Here is a 26,012-nt window from a genome sequence, read left to right on the forward strand (position 1 = left end):
TCATATGGGACCAAAAAAGAGCCCACATAGCCAAAGCAAGACTAATCAAAAAAGAACAAATCTGGAAGCATCACACTACCTGATTTCAAACTATATTATAAGGCCATAGTCACCAAAACAGCGTGGTACAGCTACAAACATAGGCACATAGGAAATGGAACAGAATAGAGAACCCAGAAATAAACCCAAGTACTTACAGCCAAATGATCTTTGACAAAGCAAACAAAAACATAAAGTGGGGGAAAGGACACCCTTTTCAACAAATGGTGCCGGGATAATTGGCTAGCCACGTGTAGGATCCTCATCTCTCACCTTACACAAAAATCAACTCAAGATGGATTAAGGATTTAAACCTAAGACCTGAAACTATAAAAAATCTAGAAGATGACATTGGAAAAACTCTTCTAGACATGGGCTTAGGCAAGGATTTAATGACCAAGAACCCAAAAGCAAATGCAATAAAACAAAGATAAATAGCTGTAACCTAATTAAACTAAGGAGATTTTAGTTTGTATAGCAAAAGGAACAGTCAGCAGAGTAAACAGACAACCCACAGAGTGGGAGAAAATTTTCATAAGCTATACATCTGACAAAGGACTAATATCCAGAATCTACAACAAACTCAGACAAATCAGTAAGAAAAACCCAAACAATCTCATCAAAAACTGGGCTAAGGATGTGAATAGACAGTTCTCAAAAGAAGATATACAAATGGCCAATAAAAATAAGAAAAAATGCTCAGTATCACTAATGATCAGGGAAATGCAAATGAAAACCACAATGTGATACCACCTCACTATTGCAAGAATAGCCATAATCAAAAAATCAAAAAACAATAGATGTTGGCATGGATGCGGTGAACAAGGAACACTTCTACACTGCTGGTGGAAATGTAAACTAGTACAGATGCTATGGAAAACAGTGTGGAGATTCCTTAAAGAACTAAAAGTAGAACTACCTTTTGATCCAGCAATCCCACTACTGGGTATCTACCCAGAGGAAAAGAAGTCATTCGAAAAAGATACTTGCACATGCATGTTTATAGCAGCAAGATTCACAATTGCAAAATCATGGGAACCACCCAAATACCCATGAATAAATGAGTACAGAAACTGTGTGTGTGCTCCCCCCCCCCATATAGATAATATATGATGGAATATTATGCAGCCGTAAAAAGGAATGAATTAATAGCATTTGCAGTGACCTGGATGAGATTGAAGACTATTATTCTAAGTGAAGTAACTCAGGAATGGAAAACCAGACATTGTGTGTTCTCACTGATAGGTGGGAACTATGCTATGAGGACACAAATGCCTAAGAATGATGCAATGGACTTTGGGGACTTGGGAGGAAGAGTGGGAGGGGGGTGAGGGATAGAAGACTACAAATACGGTGCAGTGTATACTGCTCGGGTGATGGATGCACCAAAATCTCACAAATCGCCACTAAAGAACTTACTCATGTAACCAAATACCACCTGTACCCCAATAACTTATAGAAAAATAAAAAATAAAAGTAAAAAATGAAATTATCTATTCATTTAGGTATTTGCTATTTTCAGTCTTCTCAACTGGTATATTAGCTCCATAAGGGCAGAGACGTGTCTTTTATGTTCATCAATGTGTCTCTTGCCTATGGCGTCTAGTTCAATAAAGGAGGTGAATAAATAAATAAGCGTATACCACATGAAAAAAGATCACAGCGCAAAGTTAAATAGCCCCAGAAATAAGTATAACTTTTAGAGAGGACATTGAGGAGACAGGTTGAAGGGAATGAAGGGACTATGTTAAATAAATCCCTAAATATTTATTCTAGCAAAGTGAGTTGTCAGTCACAAATTTTTATCTGAGTGTCCTGCCAATTATGATGTGGGTATTTTAAAGCTTTTACTCTCATTTATAACTATATTTATTTTTGTGTTAGTAAAAGCAGCTTTCCAAATTATGCCTAATGATATCTGAGTATTACTAGCTTTGTTTTCTTATCTCTTTTTAATTGGATAAATTATATCAAATGAACTACAATTATGCCTCATCACCATATTCATAATTCATTTGTTAAGTGCTAACTGTGTATCTGGTACTTTATAGGTATCGTCTCATTTAATTTTTTACAGCAGCCATAAGAAGGAAATGGTCATATCTCATTTTACAGATCAGAACACTGAGGCTCAGAGAAGTTAACTACTCCAAAGTCATATAGCCAGTATTTTCTGGAGCTGTAATTCAAATCAGATGTGTTCAATACCTTCTGCTACCCCATTGCTGTCTTTATGGTGAGTTATTTTAGTACACATTAAGAAATACATGAAATATGATTGGTATAGATATAGTATTTCTATTTTCTTTATTAGGCAGTTAGGAAACATTTAACTCAAAATTTTAAAGCTAAGAAACTTTTTCTGAGTAAATCAGAAAGGATGTTTTCTTCAACTATTTTTCTAAATGAAGCATTAAAAAAGGATGAAATATTTTGACATACAGAAAGGCATACAGACTAGTATAATAACACCTTTGTTCTTACCGCTTATCTTGAAATAAAATCTTTCTGGTACAGTTGAAAGGCCCTTGTGCATTCCTCCCCAGGGTCATTTTCCTCTCTCTTCCTCAGTAGTAACCGCGATCTCAACTTGATCCTATCCTTGCAGCTTGTGTATCTTGGCGATAATCTGGTGGCTGAGTGCTGAATGGATGGGTGGCACAATGGCAGTTAATGTTATTCTTTTTCCTGAAGAAACTTACCTTATTTCTTTGCTTTTTTTTGTTTGCTACTCTTCCTGGTTGACTTCAGATTTGTAACAGATGGAGCCATGACATTTTGAATTCTCCCCATCATACCGTATAACGTGAGAAAGGATTGAAAATGTGTAAGTTTCAGAGCCTGTATTTTTGGGACAAAGGATCGGTTCAGTAGTTGGTGTTTTTAATCCCATTATGATCTGAAGTCAAATTAGAATGAAGAGCCTTAATGCAAATAATCTTGAGTACCTCATGACTTTTTAAAAATTTTTAAAGATGTGTGGGTTGGGCTCAAATTCTGGTCAAATTTCAGGTGGATGAGCACATTCTGTGTTTCCAACATTTTCCTCGGATTCTAAAAGTTAAGTATAGTATTCCTAACTTTGTATGATCTGTGCATAAGAGTGTCTTGTGAAAGATTCCCAACAGGTTTAGAGTGGAGTTTAGACTTGGTTACGTGAGAGGTCTTCCCTCACCCTCGCGAAATCTAAGGGAAAAGACTTCCTCAAGTTGGCAAAGAATTGAAATAGACTTCTTCAAAAAGACAGAAAGACAAAAACAAAAAATAAGGACAATATGTTGCTAATTAAGATGCAAAATTAAATGTTACTGGTTCAGTGTAACTGTTTTATATGAAACAAATATTTTTAGGGAATGATAGAAAAGAGGAAAATAGGTAATAAAATAAAGGAGAAGCAAGAAATGAGATTGTGATACATATCGAGGACTGGGGCTAAAAAGCTACTCTTGGGAATAAATGCCTGAGACACAAAAATATCTTGGAAAGATGATAGTGAATGACTAGAAAATACCAAAGACTGGCTCTTAGTATCTGTTATATAGTGAGTACTCATTACTTAATTGATGATTGACTGATAAAATCTCATCAATGAAAAGCACATGTTCATGTATATTATAGCTTTTCATGTATGAAGATACATAATAACTTCTCTGCATACTATTTTTTAAAGAATTTGTTTTTTAAAGTTAATCCAGATGGTTATATTTTTGTCATCTTAAAAGTAGTTTTTTCTGTTATGCAAGAAGGGTGATTTTAAAAATGTATGTGAAGACTCTTGCTAAAGTTCAAGTGACCAAATATTGTGCATAAATTCTTTATTTCTTTCATAAAACTAATTTTGTTGAATTTTCCATAAAAAGTGCAGCGACTAAACATTCTTGTGATAGCTTCTTTGTGAATGTGTCACTGTTCTTGATTTGCACACGCCTTATAATTTAGGCTTTCTTTTGTTTTGGGCTGGCAGCTCCAACTGTTAAAGCTGTTGTCTGATTATGTGGAACTCCATTTTAATAGGAGCAGCTTCTTTGCTGCATTTTTAAAAAATGGTCTTGGAAGCTTCTTACTTCTGAGAAGTGGATCTTTGTTGCGGACAAAGGATTATTTATGCTAAAGGAAAATGTATTCCCCACTGAATTAGCTCGTGGGAAGCATAACAAGCTCATTAGGAATGCTCACTTGTACTTTGGCCTTTTGCTGTGGTGGAGAGAAGGGAAAATGACATTAAAAAGGACATTCTGTTGTCTTTTGCCTTCCTGCAAAGAAAATGTGTTATAATATTAGGCTTTTCAGTATGGTTTAGCTCAGGTTCAACTTTGGTACTAGAAGAAATGTTCCTGAAAGGAAAGTGGTATGTATAGTTGACACTGTGCATGAGGTATGTCTGATATAACTTAGAGGAAAAAATAACTTTTTCTTGGAAAGTAATAGCATTATAGCTTTGTAATTATTATATATTTTTTCTTAAAATATTTTAAAGATGGTTTATAATAAAACTAGACTAGCTTGTTATGCTGCTATGAGCAATAAAAAATCCTAGGTTTTTATAGTCTATACTGTTGAATGTTTTTAAACTCTTCACTTTTATCCCTTTGAAAATATAGGAAAGAATTGCATTTACCTAATTCAATGAATTAAAGTATTTTTTTCCATGTAGATTTCAAGAATACTACTTTGGAGCTAAAATTGCTGTTTCTTTTTTGTCTTTGGAAAATTATTATGGGGAGGCATTGAGCATTTTGGTTCACAGTTAAAATTGATGTTTATCTTTATTAGCAGAATAAGCTTATAGTCAAGTTTGTGAATTTATGCAAAGTGCATATGACCTGTTAGGACTTTGATGACAGTCAGATAAAAGATACTTGACTTTCAATATCAGTTGTTGTAATATTTATATTTACATTATATTCACAGGGGAAAATAAAATTCTGGGAGACTTTTATATGAGCTAAGTTTTGTTGACTTTTTTTCAAAACTGTCCAGATGGTTCAAGAATTACTTTGATGCTAATGCCAGAAAATACATATTATATTAAAGTCTGTTTCAGGTTTTCCTTTTTCAAATGAGTAGTCCTTTATGAAGTAAAAAGGAGTGATATGAATTCTCTTATACTCAGACTTTTCTAACTAGAAGAAAAAGTTTTGCGTTTGCAGTCGAGTAAACACATTCCTAAGTCTTGTAATTTGGGGGTTTGGGGGAGTAGCAAAACTGCCACTGTTAACTGTATGTTAATATTTTGTTCTTTTTTCAGAAAAGAAATTTCATTTCAATATAGGTGACTATGCAGCCTGCAATTCAAGTAAGTTTTTTTCTTGGAAACAATATTTAAATTATGAGATTAATATAATTGAACTGTAATAATTAGCAAAGATAAAATTATCACAGTGTTCTTATTGTGCTAGTTTTTTTAAGCATCACATTTTAATAACACATACTATATTTTGACTTTCTAGTTCTCAAAAACGTTCAATTCTAAGCTTTTGTTTATACTGAATATTTGTAAAATTCAAAAATACCTTAGGGTTATCTCTTCTCAGCCTTTTGGCTAAGATCAAGTGTAAAAATACCTTAGGGTTGGTAGGTCTGTCTTATTTATACCACTGTGGGAAAAGAGGTGGAATATTTTGTGGTTTTCCCCTCATTACAATTTAGAATGTATTTACAGTTAAAAGAGCTTTCAGTGAAAACAAATATATGTTTTTAAATTTCAGATAGTTGTTCATGTGCTCTATAAATGCCTGTATATGACTGGCCATTAAAATTTTAAAGAGTGGGGGTTTTTTTTGTTTTTTTTTTTTGTGGAGGGATGCAAGCTGGGTATAATGAGACAATCAGAATAGCCTTATATCTGAATGATTTCCAGAGTTGGTGTTTGCTATATTATTCTTATTTTTTAAGTTTTCTTTCTTTTGTATAAAAAGAACATGATTGAATATTAACTTAAAAATAAAAGTCACATTGAAGGTCTGCCTGGAAAGAAGCAAGCAACTGATAATAAAATTTGCCTTGGGAAGTAAAAACTTGGATCAATTAGATTTCAGTTCTGATCCTAGTTCTGCCCCTTTGATTCCGAGATTCTGGCAAGTTATCTTACTTCTGAGTCTCTGCTTCCTTACCTCTATGGTGAGGATAATAGTGATTAACTTGAGGGTAGTTTTGAGGAATCAATGAGATAACATGTGCAAATGGACTGCTAGAATATATATTGCCTGTAAGCACGTCAGAAGTTTGGTTGTATCCTTGGTGTGATAAAATTTTCCAGATATAAACCTAGAGATAGTACCTGTGTCGTAAAAGTCAGTCTTTCCTTCCCCTCCTCCTTCTTCTCTTCTTTCCTTTCCTTTCCCTTATCAATTTAACAGTGGATGACAGCCTAGAGAAGATAATTTATCAAATGGTTAAGAACAGCCCTGCATGTGACCCTGTTGTCCACCTTCCTATACTCTGCAGCTGTAATCTCCTACTCTACTAAATACAGTTCCATCATACTTTTCCTTTTGGGACTGGGGAGTCCATGACTGTCTCCCAGAAGGTCTTATTCTTCCCCTTTGGGTCCTCTCACATCCACTTGCATATGCTTAGAACTCTGTTATTACTCAAAATCATTTTTGACCTGATTACTTCTATTCATCCCCTTTTTATCCAGTCTCAGGAATGTCATAGTTTCTTATCAATTATATTTTCTTGATTCCTTATAGAGTGTTTTCTATTGTTGCCACATTGCCCATGTTTTTTCTTATTTCTACACTAATGGCCATTTATATTTTCTTAACGTGGTAGATTCTTTCACAGTTTGTCTAATGATTTCATAAAATCTTCTCTGATCCAGATTCCAAGATCTGTCTTTATTGATTTTTTTTTCCAAGACTATCCTCCCTTCACATGTCTCATGGAGGTTTTTGCTGCTGCATGTGAGGACTTCCCAGGATTTCCACCTCTTTCTCTGCCAATTATATTAGACAGTTACTTGGTTATTAAGTGCCTTGCAGAGAGGAGACATCCAGTGAATAGCTGTTATTAATTGATGTCTTACTAATTTAATACTTCAAGATATTTCTTGCCATTCATCTGTGTCCTTCATTCTGATTAATAAATAAACATATAGTATAAAAGCCAATGGACAATCGTTCTTAACCTTTCTGGGGTCATAGTCCCATTTGAAAATCTGACAAAGGCTATGAAGTCACTCTCTGTGAAAAGGCCCATTTGTACGTAGGCATAAAATTTTGCCTAAATGTAAGCAAGTGCAAGTACCTAAGTTAATCTGTAGAGTACCCATGAATTAAATATCTCTTAATGACAATATGACAGGTTTCAGTATGTTTGAGAACAATCTTCATACATGCAGTTTTTGTTAATATCTGACTTTTAATACTAATTTCTACTGACTAGCCCAGGTTATTACTAAAGTCGTCTGCTTGCAATAATAGGAAAATCCAACATGTACTCTTCTCTCTAATGTGACAAGAAGTAAAAATGACTTTTTAAAAAATGTTAGCATCTCCATTTTCATACAAGAAGTAAAAATGACTTTTTAAAAAATGTTAGCATCTCCATTTTCATACATGATTTTAAAAAAACCACCCTCTTAATTTATGCCCTTCTTTCCTTGACAAACATTTACATCTGCTCTGCTTTTTTTCAGCTCAACCAGATGGTTAATGGACAAATAACATATTCCATTGACTGTCAAATACAATTGATTGTAAGATGCGTTTTGATTTTGATGGTACAAAGAGTCATTTGCTAATATCTATTCCTCAATTATTGAACAAATATGTTTGAATACTATGTGGTAAGCATTACACTGAGTCTCAGGATTATAATATAAATAAGATATGCTTATAAAGGGAAGAATTAGTAAAGCGTTACTGTACTTCCTTGGAAATAATTTTAAGAGAATTCAGGGAAATAAATAACGTCATTTTCCTATTCATAGGATCCTCATATATTTAGGAATTCATTTCCCAATCCCTACCTTAATTCCTGAAGTAAATGTCCCTTAAATAACTTACATTTCTTTTTTGTCTTTGACGGGGTTTTTAAATTTGCTTTTATTTTATTTTTTATTAGATTTCCCTACCCCTGCATGCCTCTTGAGTGTATTCATTTTCTTTGTTTGCCTTGGGGTTAAAAACAAAAAAAACTTGTTTATTTCTCATCATGGGAGATTGGAAGTAGTTTCCCTCACTCCCCACCACCAGTTTGTTGCATTACCTATGGCATTGCTATAGCTTTTGATCTGGTATAGTAAGACTTGCCTCAAATTAACCTCAATAAGCTTAGTATATTTTAAGAGGAAAATGGTCTATATTTAAAAATCAAGAAAGGACTAGATTCACTTGGTATTCCTTTTACTTACAGTTCTTTTTTAAAAGTTTGGTTTTTAAAAAAAAAAAATTTAAAGCCATCACAGACTACAGAATAGTTAAGTGTAGTACAAAGAAATTTGTTTGCCTGAGCCATTTGAGAGGAAGTGGCGACTCTAATGCACTATTACCTCTGAATATTTTAGTGTGTATTTCTCAAAAACAAGGACATCTTCCTACACAACCACAATGAAATAGTCAGAATCAGGATATTAATGCTGCTGCTGTACTATCATTTAATACGCAGGCCACTTTCAAGTGTTGTCAGTTGTCTCAATAATAACCAGCTCAGAATTATGTGTTGCATTTAGTTTTCATGTCTCTTTAGTCATTAGGCTGGAACAGTATCTCAGTCTTTGCTTGTCTTTAATTACCTTGATACTTTTGAATATTCCCGACCACTTATTTTGTAGAATGTCCCTCAATTTGGATTTGCTTGATGTTTTTTCATGACTAAACTCAGGTTATGCATCTTGGGCAGTAATTTTTCTCATTGCCTCCTATCAGGTAGCATATGATTTTGATTTGTCCCATTATTGATAGAGTTCACCTCCATTATTGGTTCCGATGCTGTCTGTCAGGTTTCTGAACTGTAAAATTACTCCTTTTCCCTTTGTAGTATTTTTTATGCAGGTACTTTGAAACTATGTAAAAATCCCATTCTTGTCAAAATTTCAGTGTATTCGTTTATATCTGTGTTAACTCATAGTTTCCTATTTTATTCAGTGTGGTATAATCCATTTCTATCATTTATCTCAATGCTCGAATTGCCCTCAGTTCAGCCAGTAGAAGTCCCTTCATGCTGGCTTATGTGTCCTTTTGGCATTCTTTGAGAGTTTCTTTACTTTCAGATAAGAGATATTTGAATTCAACACCAAAGGATTCATTCTTACTTCTCTCATTCCATATTTGTACCTGTCTTCAGTGAGAAGATTGGCTCCCATTTGATAAATCCTCATGTGTGTTACCATTCTCTCATTGTCGCTGCCACCCACACCCTGGGTAGATGCTCAGCTCACTTGGACTCTGACACTCTGTATTGGGACATTCCCCCTTTGCACTTGTTAGATGCCCTCTTTATCCTACTCAGGGTCTGACATCTTGCACAGGGCTGTCCCCATACCCGGATGCCCACTCACCTCACTCATGCTCTGACTCTCCATTCCAAGCCACCCCACTCTTGGAATCTCCTATGCATTTCGCTTAGGCTCTAATATTCCTTTCTAAGTTGTTCAGTAAGGAGAAGGACAAGAGATATTTATATCTGTTTTAAAAAGTGACTTCATAATGACATGATTACTTCTTTTACAATCTGAAGAATTGATACAGCCTTTTCTATGAATAATCTTACATTAAAGAATAATCATATTTCAAAATTTTGCAAGTGTCAATTATAACATCTATAAAATTATAAAATTTGTAGAGTGTCAGTTTTTATTCTAAACTGTCAGTTGTTCAGGTGGTATTTCATGCTTTGTGGACCAGTAGGCAAAATTGAGATACTATGCAGTTACTTATATAACAACCATTTTAAAATGTACAAACTATTCTTAGCTTCTGGGCTTACAAAATAGGTGAGACAAGATTTGCCCCATGGACTATAGTTTGCCACCCACTTGTTTTAAACTAAAGTACTTAGAAATTTTTTTTAAAGATAACACTGTTATTATGATTTGAAGTTTACAAAATGCCATTTATGCTTCATTCATTCATTTATTCATTCATTCAACAAATGTTTATTGAGTCTCTGCTATCTGCTAGGCCCAATGCCAGATGCTACAAACATATATTTTATAAGGCAGGAATCACTAACCCATCTTACAGCTAGGATGTTAAGACTCTGGTCAAGTAACTTGTTAAACTTACTCAGCTAACAAGTGAAGGAAAAATACTATTTGTTGAATTGTACCCTCTTGGCTCAATAGTAGAATCCATTCATTAATTAGGGGTTTTCTTACATTGACCACAGTATTGAATATTGAAAATGTCTTGGCTGGGCACAGTGGCTCATGCCTGTAATCCCAGCACTTTGGGAGTCTGAGGCGGAAGGATCGCTTGAGTCCAGGAGTTCAAGACCAGCCTGGGCAACATAGGGTGACCACATCTCTGCAATACATAAAATTAAAAACTTAGCTGGGTGTGGTGGCATGTGCCTGTGCTCTCAGCTACTCGGGAGGCTGAGGTGGGAGGATTGCTTGAGCCTGGGAGTCGAGGCTGCAGTGAACCATAATCGCATCACTGCACTCTAGCCTGGGCAGCAGAATAGGACTAATACTTTGCTTCTAATTTATATATTTGCTGTGAGCTACAGCAGCTTTTTATATGTGTCTATTATGTATGATTTATGCTTCATCATTTAAATATTGATGTGGATTATGATGACTTTTAGCAAAGGTTTTATTCATTCAGTTGATTGATTTTTTTTTTTCTTTAGGTATGGTTTGGAGAAGATCTGCCTCTAAGTCCTCGGAGTCCTCTGACTCCCAGACACGGACCAGGATTGGCTAATGTTTGTCAGTATGATGAGTGGATAGCTGTGAGGCATGAAGCCACTTTGTTACCCATGCAAGAAGATCTGTCAATCTGGTTATCTGGTTTATTAGGTGAGGCTTGAAACAATACCCAAAATTGTATTATCTTATTCAATATGCACTTATTGAGAGCCTTACTCTTTGTCAAGGAGTGATTGTTACAGATGCTGGGGATACTCCAGTGAATGAAATATTCAGTGCCCTTGCTCTCACCCAGGTTACATTTCAGCTGGGGAAATAGTCTGATTCACCCTGAACCTTGGGTCTTGAATAGTAGGAAATTTGCGATTTAACCAAAGAGGTCAGTAAGCTTTGAATAATGAACATTTTCACTGTTAATATTAAAATCATCTTTAAAAATTGTATTGGTCTAATTTTTTTTTTTTACTGATTTCGTCCCGCCTTGACCCACCTTAGTCTTGTATAAGCCATGAACTTTGAGTGAAACATACACTGTAGGTTAAATGATTACAATTTTTGAGGCATTGAAGGATAGAGCCATATGAAACCTAGGAAGAAATGTCAGGTTGGAGAATGGCATTGTATTTTTTACTCTATTAGAGAATATGATGAATGCTTTAAACTTTCTCCCCAGAAAAATTTTACTTTAAATAATTTTATGTAGAATTCTAAAGTTTTCATGAAAAAGAATATCTTAAAAGATACAGCCCTTCCAAGATAATTAAATACCAAATACCCACTGTAGTTGTCTATTATCAGTTTGATGGATAATGTTTAGAGTTTATTATGTAATAATAATGTTTTTAAAGAAGACATTCTAGAAGTAAAAAGTTAGTATTCCCTGGGTATTTGTTATGGTATTGTCTTTAATTTTAAAATTGCAACCAAGTCCATCTTATTTATAGAGACTGTTTTTCTTGTGCAAGGAATATTAATATGCAGTGAATTTATTTCATTTTAAATGAAATAAAATCGATGTCAGTTTTCTTTATTTTTTCTGTACTTCTACATTACAGATATTTTTGTTTCAGTATCATTAAGTTAACTGGCCATGATTTGCTATTTTAACTGTACCTTCTAAGAGTAAGTATTTAGAGTCTGATCTGATATTTTTCTAGTGTTTTGCTGTAATCTGATTCTATTTAATTAATTTTAACCATATTGTTTTTATGTTTCTAGAAGAATCTTAACTTTGAAATATGTTTTTAGGTATTAAAGTTAAGGCAGAAAAATTATTGGAAGAACTTGATAATGGAGTACTATTATGTCAACTGATTGATGTTCTTCAAAACATGGTGAAAACATGCAACTCTGAAGAATCAGGGGTAAGTAAATGTTTGACAGTATTGATTTTATGTCTTGGTACATATTAATTTATGTACACCTCTTATCTCTAGAAGGTTGTAAACTTCCATGCCAACTGGCTATGAGATGTTGAATAATTTACTTAACCCTTTTCAAGATCTGGAAAAATGTTCTCTTTCATAAAATGAGATTAACAGTTACCTTCGGATTTATTTGTGAGAGTTCAATAAAATTAAATGGGTGAATGTATAGATGGTGTCTAACATAGTGCTTGATGCATAGTAGATCCAGCTCTTCTTGAGAACATTAACATAACTTCCTTGTAGAATTGTTGTGAGGGTTAAATGGGAAAAGAGCTTGTGATGGTTCCTGGCACACAAGTAGCAGCTGCTATTATTATTATTTTCTTCTTTATATATTCTCCATATATTGCATTAGTGGTAAATTTTATAAATATTGATTGGATAAATAATACATTTTTTAGACAGTTTTCATTCATTAACCCTGAAGTCATGATTTGAAGTAGATAAGGTTTCCTGTCTTTTCATCAAATGTAGGTATTCTCAAGAGTTTGGAGTCTGGAAATTTACACACAGTTGGTGGAAATATAATGGAGTATCATCAATCTGGGGGATCGTAGATGATATGTGTATATATATATATAATATATATATCACTGAAAATAAGGCATATCTTGTAAAAAATATTTTGTGGGTACATACTAGGTGTATATATTTATGGGGTACATGAGATACTTTGATACAGGCATGCAATAAGTAATAATCACATCATGGAAAATAGGATATCCATTCCCTCAAGCATTTATTCTTTGTGTTACAAGCCATCCAATTGTACTCTTTTAGTTATTTTTAAATGTACAATTAAATTATTATTGACTGTAGTGACCCTGTTGTGCTATCAAATACTAGGTCTTATTAATTCTTTCTAACTATATATTTTTTGCACCCTTAACCATCTCCACTTCCCCCCACCTCCCACAACCCTTCCCAGCCTCTGCTAACCGTCCTTCTACTATCTCCGTGAGTTCAATTGTTTTGATTTTTAGCACCCACAAATAATTGAGAACATGTGGTGATTGTCTTTCTGTGCCTGATGTATTTCACTTAACATATGACCTCCAGTTCCATCCATGTTGTTGCAAATGACAGGATCTCAGTCTTTTTAGTAGCTCAGTGGTACTCCATTGTATATATGTGCCACATTTTCTTTACCTAGTCATCTACTGATGGACTTTTAGGTTGATTCCAAATCTTGGTTATTGAGAACAGTGCTTCAGGAAACATGGGAGTGCAGATAGTCTCTTTAATATACTGATTTCCTTTCTGTTGGGTATATACCCAGTGGGTTGTTGGGTCATAACGGTAGCTCTATTTTTAGTTTTTTGAGGAACCTCCAAACTGTTCTCCATAGTGGCTGTAATAATTTATATTACCACCAGCAGTGTATGAGGGTTCCCTTTTCTCCACATCTTTGCCAGCATTTGTTATTGCTTGTCTTTTGGATAAAAGCCATTTTAATTGGGATGAGATATCTCATCGTAGTTTTGATTTGCATTTCTCTGATGATCAGTGATGTTGAGCACCTTTTCATATACCTGTTTGCCATTTGTGTGTCTTTTGAGAAATGTCTATTCAAATCTTTTGCCCATTTTTAAATTGGATTATTAGATTTTATCCTACAGAGTTGTTTGAGCTCCTTATATATTCTACTTATTAATCCCTTGTCAGATGGATTGTTTGCAAATGTTTTCTCCCATTCTTTGGGTTGCTCTTCAAGGTGTTGTTTCCTTTACTGTGCAGAAGCTTTTTAACTTGATATGATCCTATTTATTTTTGATTTGGTTGCTTCTGCTTATGGGGTATTACTCACGAAGTTTTTGCCCAGACCAATATCCTGGAGAGTTTTCCCAATGTTTTCTTGTAGCAGTTGCATAGTATGAGGTCTTAGATTTAAGTCTTTAATCCATTTTTATTTCATTTTTATATATGGTGAGAGATAGGGGTCAAGTTTCATTCTTCTGCATGTGAATACCCAGTTTTCCCAGCAGATTTTATTGAAGAGCCTGTCCTTTCTTCAATCTATGTTCTTAGCATGTTTGTTATAAGTGAGTTCACTGTAGTTATCTGGATTTATTTCTGGGTTTTCTTTTCTGTTCCATTGGTCTGTGTCTCTTTTTATGCCAGTACCATACTGTTTTGGTTGAAGTCAGCTAATGTGATTCCTCCAATTTTGGTCTTTTTGCTCAGGATAGCTTTTGACTATTCTCGGTCTTTTGTGATTCTGTATAAATTTTAGGATCTTTTTTCCATTTCTTTGAAAAACATCATTGGTATTTTGATAAGGATTGCATTGAATCTGTAGATTGCTTTGAGTAGTATGGCCATTTTAACAATATTGATTCTTCCAATCCATGCACATGGAATATTTTTCCATTTTTTGGTGTCCTCTTCAATTTTTCATTAGTGTTTTGTTTATTGTAGAGATATTTCACTTCTTAGCTTAAGTTAATTCCTAGGTATTTAATTTTATTTGTGACTGCTGTAAATGGGATTACTTTTTATTTCCTTCTCAGATTGTTGGCACAAAAATGCTACAGATTTTTGTATGTTGATTTTGTGTCCTGAAACTTTACTGAATTTGTTTATCAGCTGTAATCGTTTTTTTCTGGTGTGTGTGGGGTCTTTAGGTTTTTCTAACTATAAGATCGTATCATCTGCAAACAAGAATATTTAACATCCTCCTTTCCAGTTTGGATGCCAAATCTTTCTTTCTCTTGTCTAATTACTCTAGCTAGGACTTCCAGAACTGTGTTGAATAACAGTGATGAAAGTGGGCATCCTTGTTGTGGTCCAGACCTTAGAGGAAAGGCTTTCAGTTTTTCCCCATTTGGTATGATACTAGCTGTAGGTCTATCATCATATGGCTTTTATTGTGCTGAGGTGTATTCCTTCTATACCCAGTTTCTTTAGGGTTTTTATCACAAAGGGATTTAAATTTTATCAAATGCTTTTTCAACGTTAGTTGAAATGATATATACGGTTTTTATACTTCATTCTGTTGATAAGATGTATCACACTGATTGATTTGCATATGTTGAAACATCTTTGCATCCCTGGGATAAATCCCAGTTGGTCATGATGAATAATCTTTTAAATGTATTGTTGAATTCAGTTTGCTGGTATTTTGTTGAGGATTTTTGCATCAACATTCATGACAGATATTGGTCTGTTGTCTTCATTTTTTGATATGTCTTTGTCTGGTTTTGGTATAATACTGGCCTCATAGAATGAGTTTGGAAGTAATCCCTCCTCTTCTGTTTTTCAGAATAGTTTGAGTAGGATTGCTATTAGTTCTTTAAATGTTTGGTAGAATTCAGCAATGAAGCCCTCGGGTCCCAGGCTTTTCTTTACTGGGAGGCTTTTTATTACGGCTTTGATCTTGTTACTTGTTATTGGTCTGTTCAGGTTTTGTTGTCATACAGTTGCTCAGTATGATCCTTTAAATTTCTGTGGTATCAGTTGTAATGTCTCCTTTTTCATCTCTGATTTTATTTGGGTCTTCTCTCTTTTTTTCTTAGTCTGACTTAAGGTCTGTCAATTTTATTTATCCTTTCAAAAAACCAACTTCAAGTTTTGTTTATCTTTTGGTATTGTTTTTGTCATTTCAATTTTATTTATTTCTTCTGATTTTCATTATTTCTTTTCTTGTACTAATTTCGAGTTGATTTGCACTTGCTTTTTTAGTTCTTTAAGATGCATTGTTAGGTTATTTATTTTACGTTTTTCTTCTTTTTTGATGTGGACACTTACAGCTATAAATTTCCCTCTTAAGACTGCTTTCACTGTATCCCATAGGTTTTGGTATTTGTGATTTCATTATTATTTTTTTCAAGAAATTTTTCAATTTTCTTCTTAATTTCCTCATTGACCCACTGGTCGGTCATTCAGAAGCATATTGTTTAATTTCCATGTGTTTATATTGTTTCTCAAATTACTCTTGCTATGGATTTCTAGTTTTATTCCATTATGGTCAGAGGAGATGCTTTATGTTATTTCAGGTTTTTTTTTTAATGTTTTAGGACTTGTTTTGTGATCAAACATGTGATCTATGCTTGAGAATGATCCATCTGCTGAGGAGAATAAAGCAGCTGCTGAATGAGATGTTCTGTAAATATTTATTAGGCCCATTTGTTCTATAGTGAAGATTAAGTCTGATGTGTCTTTTTTGATTTTCTGTCTGGAAGATCTGACCAATGTTGAAAGTGGGGTGTTAAAGTCTCCAGCTGTTACTGTATTGGAGTCTCTCTCTCTCTTTAGCTGTAATAATATTTGCTTTATTTATCTGAGTGCTCTAGCATTGGGTGCATATATATTTACAATTTTTATATCCTCTTGCTGAATTGACCTCTTTATCATTATACAATGACCTTCTTTGTCTCTTCTTATGGGTTTTGTCTTAGAATTCATTTTGTCTGATATAAATATAGCTACTACTGTTCTTTTTCGGTTTCCCATTGGCATGGAATATCTTTTTCCATTCCTATATTTTCAGTCTATATGTGTCTTCATAGGTGAAGAGTGTTTCTTGGAGGCAACAGATAATTGGGTCTTGCTTTTTCATCCATTCAGCTACTCTGTGTTTTTTGATTGGAGAATTTAGTCTATTTACATTCAGTGTTACAATTGATAAATAAGGACTTATTCCTGCCATTTTGTTGTTTTCTGGTTGTTTTTTGGTTGGCTCCTTCTTTCTTTCCTTCCTGTCTTTCTTTTAGTGAAGGTGATTTTCTCTGGTGGTATGCTTTAATTTCTTACTTTTTATTTTTTGTGTATCTGTTGTATGTTTTTTGATTTGAGGTTACCATGAGGCTTGCAAATAATATAACCCATTATTTTAAACTGATTGCGTAAGCGAATGAACTATTAATAGCAAAAAGAAAACTAATAAAAACTCTAACTTTATCCCCTTGCTTTTTAATTTTGGTTGTTTTTCTTTATGTCTTATTATACTGTCTATGTCTTGAAAAGTTGTAGTTATTAATTTTGATTGGTTCATTGCTTAGTCTTTCTACTTTAATATAATATTTTACATACCATAATTACAGTGTTATAGTATTTTGTGTTTTCCTGTGTACTATTACCAGTGAATTTTGTACCTTCAGATGATTTCTTATTGCTCATTAAAAGGCAAAAGATTTATACGATCTGAAGAGAAACCAGAGTATTCTTATTGCTCATTAACATCCTTTTCTTTCAGACTGAAGAACTCACTTTAGCATTTCTTGTAGGATGGTCTGGTGTGGATGAAATCCCTCAGTTTTTGTTGTCTGGGAAAATCTTTATTTTTCCTTCATGCTTAAAGGATATTTTCACTGGGTATGCTATTCTAGGGTAAAAGTTTTTTTCCTTCAGCACTTTAAATGCCATGTCACTCTCTCCTGGCCTGTAAGGTTTCCACTGAAAAATTTGCTGCCAGACATACTGGAGCTCCATTGTGTATTATTTGTTTCTTTTCTCTTGCTGCTTTTAGGATCCTTTCTTTATCCTTGACCTTTGGGAGTTTATTAAATGTCTTGAGGTAGTGTTCTTTGGGTTAAATCTGCTAGTGTTTTATAACCTTCTTGTACTTGAATATTGGTATCTTTCTCTAGGTTTGGGAAGTTCTGTGATAATACCCCTTTGAATAAACTTTCTATCCCCATCTCTCTCTCTCTCTGCCTCCTTTAAGGCCAATAACTCTTAGGTTTACCCTTTTGAGGCTATTTTCTAGATCCTTTAGGTATGCTTCGTTGTTTTTTTATCTTTTCTTTTGTCTACTCTGTATTTTCAAGTAGTACTTCCTTGAAGCTCAGTAATTCTTTCTTCTGCTTGATCAGTTCTGCTATTAAGAGACCCTGATGCATTCTTCAGTATGTCAATTGCATTTTTCAACTCTAGAATTTCTACTTGATTCTTTTAAATAATTTCAGTCTCTTTGTTAAATTTGTCTGGTAGTATTCTTTCTCTGTGTTATCTTGAATTTATTTGAGTTTCCAAAACACAGCTATTTTAAATTCTCGGTCTGAAAGGTCACATATCTCTGTTTCTTCAGGATTGGTCCCTGATACCTTATTGGTGAGGTCGTGTTTTCCTGGATGGTCTTGATGCTTGTAAATGTTCCAGTGTCTAGGCATTGAAGAGTTAGGCATTTATTGTAGTCTTTGCAGTCTGGACTTGTTGTGTCCATTGTTCTTGGGAAGGCTTTTCAGGTATTCAAAGGGACTTGGGCCCCAAACCCAATAATGCCATGGTTCTTGCAGACTTATAGAGGTACCACCTTAGTGATCTTGGATAAGGTCTGGAAGAATTCTCTGCATTACCAGGTAGAGATTCTTGTGTGTGCGTGTGGGTTTTTTTCCTTACTTTATCCCAAACAAATGGAGTATCTCCCTTTGTGCTGGGCCTCCTGGATCTGGGGATGGGGGGACACAAGTACCCCTGTGGCCACCACCACTGAGACTGCACTGTTTCACACCTGAAGCCAGCACAGCACTGGGTCTCGCCCAAGACCTGCTGTAACCACCACTTGCCTACCACCTAAGTTCACTCAAGGCTCTAGGGCTCTATTATCAGCAGGTGGCACATCTAGCCAGGTTTGTGTCCCTCCCTTCAGAGTCATGTTCCCCCAGGCCCTGTTGGGTCCAGAGATGCTGTCTGGGAGTGAGATTGAAGTATTTTTTTTTTTTTTTTGAGACGGAGTCTCGCTCTGTCACCCAGGCTGGAGTGCAGTGGCGCAATCTCAGCTCACTGCAAGCTCCGCCTCCCGGGTTCACGCCATTTTTCTGCCTCAGCCTCCCTAGTAGCTGGGACTACAGGCGCCTGGCACCGTGCCCAGCTGATTTTTTTTGTATTTTTAGTAGAGACGGCGTTTCACCGTGGTCTCGATCTCCTGACCTCGTGATCCACCCACCTCGGCCTCCCAAAGTTCTGGGATTACAGGCTGGAGCTGCTACACCCGGCCTGAAGTCTTAAACCTTAGAAATTTACCTGATGTTCTGTTTTACTGCATTGAAGCCAGCACTCAGACCACAAGCCAAAATCCTTCCCACTCTTTCTTCCTCTTTTTCTGGGCAGAGAAGCCTCTCACTGTGGCTACTACCACCACTGGCCCATGTGGGTTTCTGCCAGGCCACTGCTAATAGAACCCAAGGGTTCTTTAGTCAGCTTGTGGTGAATGCCGCCAGGCCTGGGATTCACCCTTCAGGGCAGTGGCCTCCCCTCTGGCCCAGGCCAGTTCCAGAAATGCTGACCAAGAGCCTAGGCCTGAAGCTGGGGACCCCTCAGAGCTTGCTTGGTGCTCTACCCTACTGTGGCTGAGTTGGCCCCTAAGGCACAAGACAGAGTCTGCTTTACTTTTCCCCCTGCCTTTCTCAAACAGGAGGAGTCTTTCATTGTAGCTACCAATACTGGGAATATATTCAGTCCCACCTGAAGCTAGCATGTCTCAGAGCCCAACACCCATGGCATATTACCTGGGTATCACTGCTGGTTATTCGGGGCCCAGGGGTTCTTTACGCAGCAGGTGATGAATCCTGCCAGGTCACTACTGTGACAAGGCAGCACTGAGTTCAGTGTAAAGTCCTCCAGTTGCTGCGCTCCCTGTCTCCCAAGTGCACAGCTTTCTTTGCACCTTATGGCTGCTGCCAGGGGATGGGGGAGGGGTGGTACAAGCACAGGCTTAGCCACCCTGGTTGATGTCTCAGTAGGTCATATGCCCCTCCCCCTGGTCCACTGGCTCTGAGTCCAGCTCAGCACTGGGCTTGCCTAGGACTTGGAATTCTTGTGGCCTAGACTGCCCCTCAAGTTCGCTTAGGTCGTCCCCAGAGCACTCCAGTTTGTGGTAGCAAGGCTTGTCTTAACTCAAGCTCTGATTACTATAATGGGTGAGTCCCCTCTAGCTGGGGTTGGTCCAAACGCTTCGTCTATGGGCAGACATCAGCTACTAAAGCCTGGTTCTGCCTTCTGCTGAACCAGAACAGCAGTGAGTTCAATGTAAAGCCTCAAAATCACTGTGCTCTCCCCCTCCCAAATACACAGATACTCTGTGCCATGTGGTTGCTGCCGGAAGATGGAGGAAGGGGTGGGCAATTTAAGACTGTCTTTCCTGCCCTCTTCAATGTCTCTCTCAGTGATACGAAATTAAAACCAGATTGCTCATTTGATTTTTTATTCTTGTAATGGTGCTTTTTGTGTGTAGCTAGTTGTTAAAATTTGATGTTCCTATGGGTAAGATGAATGGTGTAGGTTTGTATGGGGCTATCTCGCTCTGCCCCCTAAAGCACATCTTTTGATACATAGTTCTACTTGTAGCAGTTTATTCTGAGAAAATAATCAGAAGTTTATGAAAGTGATAGTACAAAAATTAGGAACAACCTAAATGTTCATCAACAGAGAAATTGTTAAAAATTGATTATGGTAACCAGACACATTGGAATATTATACATTCATTAGAAACAATTTTTTAAATATGTTATTTTGAACCCCAGATGATGTCTACAACATATCATTTCATGTATATGCACACATACACACACAAATCAAATTGAAGAATAGTTTATGTGACATTTTGTAGATACAAATATGTGTGTAGTTGTGCATAGAGATGTCTTGCCAAAATGTGGGTGAGAGGATTTCAGTTGATAGTTTGTATTTTGCTATTGGTTTGATTTTTTTTTTTTTGCAATGATTGTCTATTCTGTATTCAATGAGGAAAAAAAAACTCCTAATGTTATTTTAGTTTTGGAAATAAATAGTAACAGGAAGGATATACAAGGAACTGGTAATAGTGGTTAACTCTAGGGAGAGAGAGGAACTGGGGGTAGGTGAGAGAAAGACTTAATATCCTACTGTACCTACTGCATTAACAAAGATCATATTCATGAATTGCTTATTCAAGTAAAAATTTAAACCAAACCAAAACAAAAAAATCTCTCAGTCTCAGCAGAATTATCTAAATACTCTTGGAGCAGATAGTAAAAAAAATTAAGATTCTGTGAAACTTAGATCGTCAGTTTTCAAAGAACTTTAATTAAGAAGGAATGACTACTTCCTTATTTGATAGTCTCCTCAAGAAACTCAGAACCATCTTTATGAATCTGTGTGGAAGGAAGTAAGCAAAAATGGGTGTCTGTGATTCTTTTTTTTTTTTTTTTTTTGAGAAAGAGTCTTGCCCTGTTGCCCAGGTTGGAGTACAGTGGCACGATCATAGCTTACTGTATCCTGGAACTGCTGGGCTCAAGTGATCCTCTCACCTCAGCCTCCTGAGCAGCTGGGACTTTAGCTACATGCAACCACGTCTGGCTAATATTAAAAGAAATATTTTGTAGAGATGAGGTCACACTGTTTCCCAGGCTGGTCTTGAACTCCTAGCCTCAAGCAATCCTGCTTCAGCCTCCGAAAGTACTGGGATTACAAGTGAGTCATCATACTCATCTCTTAACTTTTAACATAGCAAGAATTTGAGGTTTATATTGAACTATGTGTAGAGAGACATACCATTGAGATGTGCTTTGCAATTATTAGGCTGTCAGTTTTTATTTTAATTAAGATTCTTGTTTCATTTTAAAAAGAAAGAGGTGAGAGATGTTTGACCTTACTGCTGATTTTGACCAAATCATTTTTCTAGGAATCATTTTCTGGAATATACTTTAAAGCAGCAGTCCCCAATCTTTTTGGCACCAGGTACCAGTTTCATGGAAGACAGTTTTTCCACAAATTTGGACGGGGGTGGTTTTGGGATGTAACTACTCCACTTCAGATCATCAGCCATTAGATTCTCATAAGGAGCACGCAACCTAGATCTCTTGCATGCGCAGTTCACAATAGGGTTCGAGCTCCTGTGAGAATCTGATGCCTTCGCTGATCTGACAGGCAGAGCTCAGGTGGTAATGCTTGCTTACCCGCTGCTCACCTCCTGCTGTGTGGCCTGATTGCTAACAGGCCACAGACTGGTACCAGTCTGTGGCCCAGGAGTTGGGCACCTCTGCTTTAAAGTAAAATAAAATAGTTTTCAAAACTATCTTTTTTCTCTAAAATTGTGTACTTTTTGGTTACAGGTGATGGGTTGAACATTTATTTAGCAATATCAAAATGAATGTTTAATGAAAGTATCCTTGATACATTTTTGAAATTATTCTTTTGTCTTTTCCAGAATTTTCCAATGAGAAAAGTGCCCTGTAAGAAAGATGCTGCATCAGGTTCATTCTTTGCTCGGGACAATACCGCAAACTTCCTTCACTGGTGTAGGGACATTGGGGTTGATGAAACTTACCTCTTTGAATCTGAAGGTTTAGGTAAGTGATGTTGTTGTCATTCTTGTTTTTAATGCTTACTAGGATGTTTTAATATCCTTCACCTCTAATTTTTCTTTCCAAATAAGGACTCAAATGCCTCATCTCATTTTCCTAGAAAAATGTATACTTTGAATATATGTAGAATTATTGGAGAATCAGATACTAAATCAAATATATTAACCTTTTCACTTAAAGATTTTATGTGTCTAGAATGTCCTAAAATTCTAAATTCCTAAATGAGTTGGCTGCAAGAAGGTTCTGGACTAATGCTTTAGTATTGATATTTTCATTAAGAATTACTCCACCAAGCCTAAAAAGTAGTAACTTCCCTTTAACCAGATAATTACAGAAATGACAGGAGGCCTAATAATGTATTATCATGGTGTTTAGCTTTACCTTACAAACAACAGCTGCCAACTTGATTATCTAATGGATTAGTATTTTTGACAATTCATTTTGAGGAGTCATGCTCTGTTGAAGAATTATTGACGTATTTTCTCATTTCCTTGAAGTCAACAGAAGCATCTGTGCAGTGACTAAAGCGGTAGCTATTTAAGTTTTATACTATATTTGAAAGCATTTATATATGTGTACATACACACACACACCCACCCCCCCACCCCCACACATTGAATTCATAATGTGATAAGTGCAGCAGTGTACCAAGGGCAGGGCTGTGGGAGCTGTCTGCCCTGGTAGAAGTTTTATCACTGACATAGTTTAGGATTGCTGGTTTGTGGTGATAGTAAAAAGCAAACTGACTTTTTGTTGGTTGTATTATTATTTTAAAATTCTCTACTGACAGTACACACCCTTATTGCCCTCACACAGGGTAAGCGGCCTCCTGTTTGCTGTGCATCTGGGCACCCCTATCCAGTGTAGAGCAAGCATGGGATGCTATTTTATCCTTCTGTTTGCACCTTGCTTTAGATCCAGATGGGCTGATCATTATTGACAGTGTAGTTGATGTAATGGCACATCTACTTTCTAAAGATCAAAACAAAGTGGAAATGCTTTGAATTCTCTAGTTTCTAGTTTATTATTTCTGAAAGGACATAAGATTGTTGTATATTTCTCATTTTCAGTAGAAGGCATCTTCTCACTCTCCTGAAGGTCAGTATAGGACTAAGTAAAGCACTGCCAATACCAGTAATTCATTTTGAGGCATTGAACCGTTAAGCTAATGTTTTTACTCTCCAGAGGTCTCAAAGATGAGTCTCTTAATTTTTTACACTTTGCTAGCAACTCAAAGCTATTTTATGAAACAAATATACTATTTTAAGGAACTTAGAAGATATTTAGAAAAACAAATCTAGTAAAAATTTTAGGATAAATTCCTCTGTTGGTATGAATTTTAAACTCAAATGTAGGCTTTTTATTGCTTTGAAAGAGTATACTTTGTGCTTGGGGTGTATAATAGATGCTATTCATAAATCAAAGAACAATTACCATTTCTTTTTTTTTTTTTTTTTGAGATGGAGTCTCGCTGTGTCGCCCAGGCTGGAGTACAGTGGCGCGATCTCAGCTCACTGCAAGCTCCACCTCCTGGGTTCCCGCCATTCTCCTACCTCAGCCTCCAGAGTAGCTGGGACTACAGGCACCTGCCACCACGCCTGGCTAATTTTTTGTATGTTTAGTAGAGGCTGGGTTACACCGTGTTAGCCAGGGTGGTCTCAATCTCCTGACCTCATGATCTGCCAGCCTAAGCCTCCCAAAGTGCTGGGATTACAGGCATGAGCCACCACGCCAGGCCAACAATTACTATTTCTATTGAGGGAATCAGGGCACATGCAATTCGTGCACATATTGCACATGATTAGGTTAGAATTCAGAAGTTTCCTAGAGTTTCTAACTTTAAGGACTGGAACAGAAAAGTAGATGATCCACAACTACTATATCATTGCATTTAGCATGTGTTCTATGATCAGGCCTTTTTAAAAATTGTTTTAATGATCTCTGTTTACCTTTATATTGCATTTCCTTCTATATTTATTTTTATTTTAAAAATTGTATTAAAATGCACGTAAAATTTACTATCTTAGGCTGGGCGCATTGGCTCACGCCTGTAATCACTTTGGGAGGCTGAGGCAGGTGGATCACCTGAGGTCAGGAGTTTGAGACCAGCTTGGGCAACATGGCGAAACCCCGTCTCTACAAAAATACAGAAATTAGCTGGGCATGGTGGTGCACGCCTGTAGTCCCAGAGGTACTCAGGAGGCTGAGGCAGGAGAATTACTTGAACCTGGGAGGCAGAGGTTGCAGTGAGCCAGGATCACGCCGCTACACTCCAGAGTGGGTGAAAGAGTGAGACTCAAAAAAAAAATTACTATCTTAACCATGTAACCATTTTTAAGTGTATTAGGTTCCTTTTGTAGTAGCATAAAAATTGAGATATGCTGTACATAATCTAAAATTCACAATTTTAAAATGTACATTTCAGTGGTTTTTAGTATATTCACCATGTTGTACAATCATTACTACTATCTAATTTCAGAACATTTCTGGAAAATCTGTACCTATTAGCAATTAGTCCCAGTTATTCTCCTACCCCATGCCAAGGCAAACTCTGTTCTCTGTCTCTATGGATTTGCATATTCTGGATGTTTCATATAAATGGAATCATACAATATGTGGCCTTTTGTGTCTGTTTCTTTTACTTAGCACAGTGGTTCATTTATGTTGTGGCATGTAACAGTACTTAATTCCTTTTTATGGTAGACTAATATTCCATTGTATAGATATGCCATTTTTTTTAAGCCATTCATCAGCTAGTGGGCATTTGGATTGTTTCCACTCTGGCTATTATGAATAATGTTGCTCTGAACATTTGTGTACAAATTTTGAAGTAAACATATTTCTTAATTCTCTCAGATATATACCTAAGAGTGGAATTTCTAGGTCATATGGTAATAATTCTGTTTATCTTTTTGAGGAGCTGTTTTCAAAGTGGCTGCACCATTTTACATTTCCGCCAGCAGTGCCAAAGTGTTCCAATTTCTCCACATCTTTGTCAATACTTGTTATTTGCCTGTTTTTGTTTTTATTATAACCATCCTAGTGGGTGTGAAGTAGTATTTTGTTGTGGTTTTGATTCGCGTTTCCCTAAGGATATTGAACATCTTTTTATATACCTGTTAACCACTTGTATAACTTCTTTGGAGACTTATCTATTCAAATCCTTTGCCTATTTTAAAAATTGGGTCATTTACCCTTTTTGTCAACTTGCAGGAATTCTTTATATATTCTAGATACTAGGCAATATTAGATAAGATTTGCAAATATTTTCTCCTAGCCTTTGGGTTATTTTTTTACTTTCTTGATAGTGTCCTTTGATATACGAAAGTTTTAAATTTTGGTGACGTTTAATTTATCTATTTTTTTTTTTTTGCTTGTCCATACTTTTGGTCATCTAAAAATCCATTGCCTAATTAAAGTCATACATATTTTTAACATATTTTT

General features: G+C 35.9%; 1 protein-coding gene across 11 annotated transcripts in view; it reads left to right on the forward strand.

The window, feature by feature from the left end:
* Positions 1-26,012, forward strand: part of GAS2L3 (growth arrest specific 2 like 3) — a 55,110-nt gene that overhangs the window by 16,439 nt on the left and 12,659 nt on the right. For 3 of the 11 annotated variants that reach the window (XM_055358768.2, XM_055358767.2, XM_063694239.1), the window contains 6 exons: positions 2,155-2,275; positions 2,791-2,866; positions 5,288-5,335; positions 10,840-11,008; positions 12,107-12,222; positions 22,412-22,553. In XM_055358768.2, the coding sequence (XP_055214743.1) occupies positions 5,318-5,335; positions 10,840-11,008; positions 12,107-12,222; positions 22,412-22,553 (445 nt within the window). In that variant the 5' untranslated portion in view covers positions 2,155-2,275; positions 2,791-2,866; positions 5,288-5,317. Of the gene's footprint in view, positions 1-2,116; positions 2,276-2,790; positions 2,867-3,874; positions 4,415-5,287; positions 5,336-10,839; positions 11,009-12,106; positions 12,223-22,411; positions 22,554-26,012 lie in introns of those variants that run through there. The other 8 variants (XM_055358770.2, XM_055358769.2, XM_063694237.1 and 5 more) reach the window with 6 other exon arrangements.

Source organism: Gorilla gorilla, chromosome 10 (genome assembly GCF_029281585.2).
Source record: "Gorilla gorilla gorilla isolate KB3781 chromosome 10, NHGRI_mGorGor1-v2.1_pri, whole genome shotgun sequence".
Taxonomy (NCBI): Eukaryota; Metazoa; Chordata; class Mammalia; order Primates; family Hominidae; genus Gorilla; species Gorilla gorilla.